The sequence below is a fragment of the Alligator sinensis genome, unplaced genomic scaffold, assembly GCF_000455745.1.
Source record: "Alligator sinensis unplaced genomic scaffold, ASM45574v1 scaffold207_1, whole genome shotgun sequence".
Classification (NCBI taxonomy): domain Eukaryota; kingdom Metazoa; phylum Chordata; order Crocodylia; family Alligatoridae; genus Alligator; species Alligator sinensis.
This window is the reverse complement of record NW_005842112.1, coordinates 470,269-478,487: the sequence shown is the minus strand read 5'-3', so window position 1 is coordinate 478,487 and position 8,219 is coordinate 470,269. Positions and strand designations below refer to the sequence as shown.

General features: G+C 44.1%; 1 protein-coding gene across 2 annotated transcripts in view; it reads left to right on the top strand.

The window, feature by feature from the left end:
• Nucleotides 1–8,219, top strand: part of MAMLD1 (mastermind like domain containing 1) — an 84,936-nt gene that overhangs the window by 73,526 nt on the left and 3,191 nt on the right. For both annotated transcript variants that reach the window (XM_025205352.1, XM_006024647.3), the window contains exon 3: nucleotides 7,977–8,123. In XM_025205352.1, coding sequence (XP_025061137.1) covers nucleotides 7,977–8,123 — 147 coding nt within the window. The remainder of the gene's footprint in view (nucleotides 1–7,976; nucleotides 8,124–8,219) is intronic.

Below are 8,219 nucleotides of genomic sequence, written 5' to 3'. Positions count from 1 at the left end.
GAAAGAGTGATTTCTGTTCATGAGCATGGTCGGCTCTGTGCTCGACACCCAGCGTTTATGTGCTGTGCTTGGAGGGGCTGGGGATTACATGACAGCACCTTTCCAGGAGGTTCTGTGCATCCTCCAGATAGGAATTGGGTACCCACCTATCGCAAGTCAGTGAGACCAGGGCCCCTGTCTTTGAAAATCTCACCATCAAATTGAAAAGAAAAAGAAAAGAAATTCTCAGAAATGAAAGCTACAGTTTATTTAAAACCGGGCAGTTCTACAACTCCTCCTGTGGTTACCCTGCTGGAGGCCAGGCATGTAAAACTCACCCAGCTTCTCAAAATTGGCAGTTGTAGGACTGAACTCTTTCAGCAACACTAAGTTTTGTCCTTTGCCTCATGTCTGAAGCAAACCTAACCCTGTTGCTCAATCAGATCCTTTTTCTCTGGTTTTAATACATGAAATCCACGTTGGGCTGTCACTTTTCTTCTGCTTCCATTGCACGTTCAGCTACACCAGCTCTTCTGAACCTCATCAGCGCCTCTGCTAGAGAGCGTGCCTTGACATAATGCATGGATTACTTGAGTCAAACTGTGCTTTATAGATGCCAGACACTGTAGTTTGTCATTGGGACCAGGGCAACCTTGGAGAGTCAGGCAGAAGGACTACCAGCTGAAACTGGACGAGATAAATACAGTTTTAGATGATCTCACTGAATTTATAGGCGCACTGCCCTCCGTGGGAACAGGAGTACAGTGTCAAGGACTGGAGAATCGGTGACAGCTGGAACAAGCCAAATATAAACATTCTGCTCTTTGCAGAGAATTCAATTTTGGATTTCAACACCATGGAATATAGATCAGCAAGAAACACCCACCTCAGGATGTGTGGGTGGGCGTGTATATGGGTGAGAACTAAGGCAGATGACACATTAGAAAGGACAAGGGATCAAAAGAGCCTGGTCAGAATGAACACACATCTCAGAATTCAAGCCTGATACAGATCTGCCTTGTGTGCAATATGTAGGACACTGGTGGATCCCTCCCTGCCCTCCTGACTTCCTGGCTGCTTCCAAGGGGGCATCTGTGATCCCACCTCTGCCCATGTCAGCGCTTACCTCTCAGGGTGGTGGAGTGAAGCATGTTCTCCTGCCATTAATGATGCCTTGGCAATCTGCCGGCAAAGGATGCTTGAACCAAGGGTGCAGTCTGCAACCTCCTCCAGCCGAAGGCAAGGGAGTCGCATCTGATGCAGACACTACCACTATGACTCGAAGGCTAAGAACAAATGCTGTTCAGGGCACCCAGTGAATCAGTGAGTGTGCTATTGTGCCCAGGGCTCAGAGGAGGGTGCTCAAACCAGTTGCCCGTGTCTCTTCCTCCTGCCAGTCTGGTACTGGTTTTAACACCCTAAGTAGCCTGACCTCAGCTAGACCTGATGAAGCATGCACTTTCCTTCATATAAAGTAAAACAACACATGCAATAACTCGCCATAGATTTTACATGCTTTTTTCTTTTTCCTTTTTCATTCCAAGGTTTATTTTGTTGAATAAAACCATCTGTGGCAAACAGAACAATGCAGCAAACTCCTTCTATAAAAGTTAAACTAATTTGATGAATTGTTTTTGGAAAGAGGAGCTGGACTCACTTTCCATCCTATTAAAAGCCTGAAAGTATTTGTAAATAGAATTGCGGCTATTTTTCTTTCTTTTGAACAGCGCACACTATAAGAACAGCTGGTAAGAGATTGGTATGTCTTCTATTTTACTTGACCAAAGGAGTCCCTTGTATAATTGTCAGCCAGGTGTAGCGATCTTGTCATTTTGCCTCCATCAAAGAAGGAGGTTACCTTTGTGTGAGGCTGAGCATGCCAATGCTGTAAGAACAGAAGAAAAAAAGAACTTAAAAGAACTTTTTTCTTTTTTTTACAAAACCATATACCCGTGGATCACTTACAGTCTTCAAACAAAGCCTTTTCCTGACTGACAGCCCCTGAGATAAGCTTAGAAACTTGAGTCTGATAGTATTTCACATGGTTGTATATCAAGTAAATGGGTGAAAGATGGGGAAAAAGCGACCCATTGAGCCGCACAGTTTGTTTTATCAATGTTCAGACATTGTGCTAAGACAAACAAACACAAAAATAAAACGGTTCAAAAGATTTCTGAGCTGAAAGAATCAATTTTATCTTGTCGAGCATCTTGGGGCTGAAAGCAGAATCCGGAGGGAGGTGGGGACAGAGAAAGGAAGAAATCTCCCAAAGAGAAAATATAAAGTCATATTGGAGGCAGCAAATAAAGGTCATAGTCTGTGCATGCTGCCTATCTGATCTTGCTGCAATGTAAATGATCACAGCATGTTACAAGCTTCACTTCAGTTTTAAGTGGAGAGCCTTGACAATTCTGCCAGCTCACAGTTCTGTGTTGTGCATATCGGCTTTGTACGGAGGAAGGAAGTCCCGGCTCAACCTAAATGGTTTCAGATTTTAATAACCACTTACCAGCTGCACAGTAAAGGCTGTGCTCAGCTTTTCCTCTTGAATATAGGGGTGTCTTGACCTATCCCTGCGTGGGGGTACAGGTGGAGGCAACACGTGTGGGGATTCTTTATGGACCTTTACATTGACCTGAACACAAAGCTCCTGTGACAGGTATGAACATTACCACCAGTGTTTGTATTGTGAGAGTGCCGAAGAGCTGTACAGCCATGGGCCGGACCCTGAAAAGAAAAACAGAACAGAAAGCCAGCCCCTGCCTGAAGAGCTTGCAGCCCAAACATGGGCATGACTCCACTAACACTAAGAGTTGATCTTGAAGGCATCCTGACCAGCCTAAACCACAAGCCGTACTGTGTAGCCCAGGCCCAAGCTGTCCACACCGAGTAGAGCCCTGCTAGGAATCAGCGTGCCAATTGCTTCTCTCTTTTTTGTGAGCAGTCGGCAGAGTATGCGTGGGGTATGGGAGGGCCGTGAGTCAGGAACCAGGGATATTGGCACACTTCCTGTGCCTGAGGTCTGTATTCATGAGTATGCTCCAAAAGCACTGCAGAAAGCTGCAGGCTTGGAGGAAAGCAGCAGTGGGGTCAACATCAGAACTGGGGTTCAGTAGCATCCAATGTTGGGATGATGGGTTTACTGTGTAGACCATCAGTTGGCATGGGCTTGAGGATGATGTTGAAGTCAGCAGTGCAGAGACAGCCTATTAAGCCCAAGACTACAGGTGTGATTGCACAGAACTGGGGAAACAAGGAAACCAAGAGATAATATTTTCAGACTAAGGATCTGCAACCCCCCAGCAGCGAGCAGAAAACTCTTACGTGGAACTTTCCACCCCTCCAAATGCTATACAGCTTGACAGCAACCCGCCAGGGTATTGTTGCCATTTAAAAACACATATGCTGAATTCAACACCGCATGTTGAATGATGAGTCTAAGGCCACCCAGTGAGCCAGTAGCAGAGCCAGAAACAGTATTTCTTCTGTTCCAGATTTCTAGCATACAGCTGATTTGAAATTATTTCACAGTTAAATGCCTTTGGCCCAAAAAGATAACTGCCACTGAGATTTTTTTCTAACCCCTGTGTTTAAATTGCAAACAAGGCTGATCGCTGCTGTCTGTTTACCTTTGTATTTTGTCTTTTATTTTCTAGTACCATGGTTGCATTTAAACATTTCTTCTGTTTTAAGATATGAAATTATTGGATTCAGTTGCATTCCCTGTTGAAAGTAATGGGAGTATTACTTATCTTTCAAAATGGAAGAAACTTTCTAAATGCAGTGACTGTATGCATTTTTAATTAGCAGCTGTTTAGCTTTTCTGCTGTTTATTAATACTTTCATTGGTGAAGCCTCTCTTCTTTGCAAAGTTAAGTCTCTCTCTCCTAATAACCTTGCTTTGACCTGGTTATTTGTTAGAACCACAAAAAAAAAGTCGGTTTCTAATTAGTCCATCTGTTAACTGTTCAAATTCATGACTTAGCTTTATTTGTGTGGGTCCGTGATGTAATGCTCTATGGTCTCACCTGCCAACTCATGTCTTGTAACACAAAAATATGCTTTTCCCAGAGCCATTTTGGTACAGATACTGTGTTTCTGATGTTAGATAAATGACCTTTGTCCAGCAGTTTGCAGTCTCCCCTTCACGCCCTTACTGAAATACTGCGGAGATCTCCCATAGCTCTAGGCCTAAATCAGTACGTTTGAGCATTTGAGCTGCTTTATACTATATTTTTCTGAGTTCCACCTTAAGAGCAGATGGGAAAGTTTTGGAATGATGAATGAGTCCACTGTTTCAACTAGTTGTAAAAAAAACCCAAACAAAACCAGGGAATACTCTGGACTGAGGGGAATGGTGGGATTCTTTCCTGTACATCAAGGGTGACTAGATCCCCGAATGTGATCTCAGGGAAGTCATGGTTTATACTGTCTTGGATGGCCTTGAGGAATTAGGGATTGCACATGTCTGGGTTCTCACCCAAATGAACAAGTGTGTGATTACCAGATCAATCACTGATCAGTGCAGGCTGGACTTTCAGAAACATAGCCACACGGGCAGCACAGCTGATGTGCACGGGTGCTTAGTGCAGTTGTGGGCCAGGTTTTTAGCGGGTACGTGCATACTTTCAAACCATGGTGCGGCTCCAGGTAAGCGCATGCTTTTCTGCAACTGCAGGACCCCCCTATTGAAATTCTAATTTCAAATCGCAATTTATGCATCTACGTGTGTCTAGCAGTCTACCCTTGCACACCAAATGAGCTGTTTGTGATGCGAATGGCAAGTGAGGTGTCCAAGGGGTATGAAAAGACTGATGCAAGCACAGCTCCCGAGCAGGGAGTCTAAACATACACGTTCCTGAAAACTCTGACTAATTGTTGCCTCCTTGCTCCTGGCAGCTGCATGCGACGCCGGGTTTGTACCCGGTGATTCAAAGCAGTGAAGTTAGCACCAATCCCAGCTCAAACAAAAAATTGCCAAATTGCAAAGCCCACGGAGTTCTGTAGGAGAGCTGAACCGGCTGGGTGACAATTTGCCTAGCAACAGAAACACGTGCTCTCAACAGCGAGCTCTTCCTAGCAGGCTGTTTGGGAAGGATACTGTCGGGGTGATGTTTGAGTTTGAGTTCGGGAGAGAAAAAGAGAAAAGCTGTGAGCTACTCTCAAAAAACCAAGCTGAATTCTTTGAATCCGCAGCAGGCATCGGTGCCTTTGTCTGGAACCCGCAAGTATTCAGGTCCCGCCGCCCTGAATGTGCGAACACCCTCAGCTATGGTTTCTGGCCTTCAAATTAAAATCTTACTCAGTCTGCTCTCTTCCTGAAATTTAAAATGGGTTGGTGCAAAGTATGGGCCAGTTTAGACTGTGGCTTGTTTGGCTTGGCCTTAGCACGGAAAGGAAAGTGATTTTTTTTCTTCTTGGGGTGTGATGAAAAGGAAAAATGTTTAAAGTTCATTAACCTTTGGTACAGATAGCAGGTCCCTTAGACCACATGCAGGAGCTATTCTTAGTTATGACACTAACATGGTTATTTTCTACTGTAAGAGAAGACAGTAGTTCCCACTAGTGGCGAGAAGAAAGAACTTTTCTTTCTTTTACCTTGCTTTTTTTTTTTTTCCGTATCCAAAATGCGAACTGTAAAATGAAAGACACTGAATGCATTCCTTGCGTTCTCATCTGTGCCATTTTGTCCTAATTTCCTCAAAAGCAAAAATTAGATCTATATATTGCTTTCTTTAGTAGCTAATTAAATGTTAGCCAAATTTCCTCCAAAAACGTAGCAAGCCATTCTGTGCATTTGCCAATGAACTTGGCTGAATGTTGTTATTGCTATAGGGTGCTTGCAAAAACATCCTGTATAATTAAGCCGTTCTCCTGCTGCAGTACAAGAGCCGCAATTAGTAACGTGATTTACACTTCTTTACCATTAATAATATGGAAAAATCAACATTATTTTCCTAATGATGTTTAGGGAAAATTAGAATGAGCCGGACATGATTAGTAAAAGAGACTTTAATGTTCTGACTTGTTAATGCAATAGCCCTGAGCTAAACATCACAATGATTGTCCTTGCACTAAACTCATTTGCTTCAGTAAGCACAGACCCTCTGCACACAACAAGACAAGTTGGGAGGAAATTGGCTCGATGGCAGGGATTTTGGTGGTATGAACATTTCAGTGTCTTTCATGTGCCGTGTACACAAACTGAATCCCTGCTCTTTCAAATATTCCCCTGGAGGCAATTTGTATTATTCAAAGCTTAACTATGGCTGCAGAATAATATCTGACATGAAAGCAGAACACTAGCTGCACATGAACTTTCATATTTACATCAGGAGTAAATCACATTTCCTCCCTCCCTCCCCCTTTCTCCTACTGTGGGAGGGAGGGAGGGATGTGGGAGGAGGCACAGTGTCCAGCAGGATTGTAAGCAAAGCAGCAGTAATAATGTCTGGTCTTATGAGACTGCCCATGAATAGGAATGATAATGAGACCCGTGATGAGCTGCAGGTTTGTGTCTTTTGGTAAATTATCTCGCAGGCATTTACATTTCATCAGTTGTGGTTTTGCATAATAGACCTAAGTGCTGCAACAAAAAGAGGTGCCATAAAAGTGAGTAATTTCAGTGACCTTCCCGGTAATCCTATAAAAAAAAAAAAAAAAAAAATCTTGGAATGACTTGGGTCATTCTTCGTGGCAGACCCACGGTGGAAGGCGTCCCAGCTCGGAGAGCCTGCCTCAACAAACATCATCTGATGTTTCCTTCTGGTCTCTCCAAAATATGGCTCGTATCCTGTTTTCTCCAGTTTAGCCTGATTCTAATTGTCAGATGTCAAAAAGGCAACGACCGTTTTCTTCTTGCTTATCTTCTGATAACATTGATTTTCAAACAAAGGATGTGGGCTTCCATTCTGAAAACAAAGGAAGCACGCCCTAGTTAAGGATGCTGGGTATAATGTACATACTTCTGTCTGCCAATAATAACAAAACGTCATAAATAATGTAATAGCTGGATGTTAAAGTGGAGAGTGGAGAGTTATACTGGGAGCTGTTTATGGACCTTGCTGGAGTGTCTCCTTCTCTTTTGCTTTAAGGATGCAGTTTTTTCACTTACTTTTCCCCCTTAGTTTCCACCTATGATGGTTTTGTGTTCAGTGGTGGATGGTGGTTTGGTTTGGTTTGGTTTTGTTAGATTCTCTTTCCCCCTCAAGCTGTGTCTTAGCAATGCTGGAGGGATTAATGGCTTCTCGAATCCTTCCCTTCTGTCCACACCTCCATTCGCATGGTGCAGAACTGCCGCTGATGTAAACAGGTGCGTCTGTTGTTGGCTGCTCTGGAGCCATGTCAGTTTTTACCAGCTGTGGATCAGTCCCACGTACACCAGCCAAGACTTTGGTCCTGTATTTCTGCAAACTCTTCTTTCCTTTTTGCGTTCAGCTTCTTGCCAGGTTTCTCAGATCATTCAGACCAGCCACTTACCACTCTGATCCTGGTCCTCATAGTTTCCGATCTCTCTAAGAACGTGGCTCTCCTCTTTCTATTCCCCTCACCCTTGTTTTGTTTGCTGGGCATTTTTATTCCATTACCTCTATCCAACAGCTAGCTGCTTCTTTAGTGCAACTTCTTTTCTTTATGTCTATCAATGTAACAGTCAGGGAACTGGTGGAAAACCTACGGTTTGACTTGCATCCCTTCGCCCAGGGAGATGCCCATGGGTTGCAGTGGCCCATGGCCTTGGGCCAGTACCAGAGGATTTTGAATTAGCCTTTGCTCCTCTGAGTTCCTCCCATATTGATATACCCTAATGTCCAAGTGCTCTGCTGCTCCAAGAGTAATGACATGTGCCATTTTGTGTTGCAGGCACCTAAGCCAGCAAGTGGTTCAAGATGGGATAGAAACTGGAGTTGGGGAGGAGGCCCTGATGTATGTGATAATGGCTTCTGTTGTTATCTCCCCGGGGAAGTTGACGTCTTCTATTTTTTTACCTTTCTTGGCAGGATCAAAACCCAGGCATTGTTGCCAGACTTCAGGAGCCAGGCACTATACCAGCTGCAGGCTCAGTGCCCCCGGCAGCCACAGTGAATGGATATACAATGAGGAACCATTTACTAAAGCAACAAATCATGAGACGACAGCTGCTGCAGGTAGGGTATGCCGTGTCTACAGAGCCCTTTTAGTGTAGCTGAGAGTGAAACAAGAAGCGGTACGTAAGAAGTGGGATGTTGTGGGGTCCTGCTGAA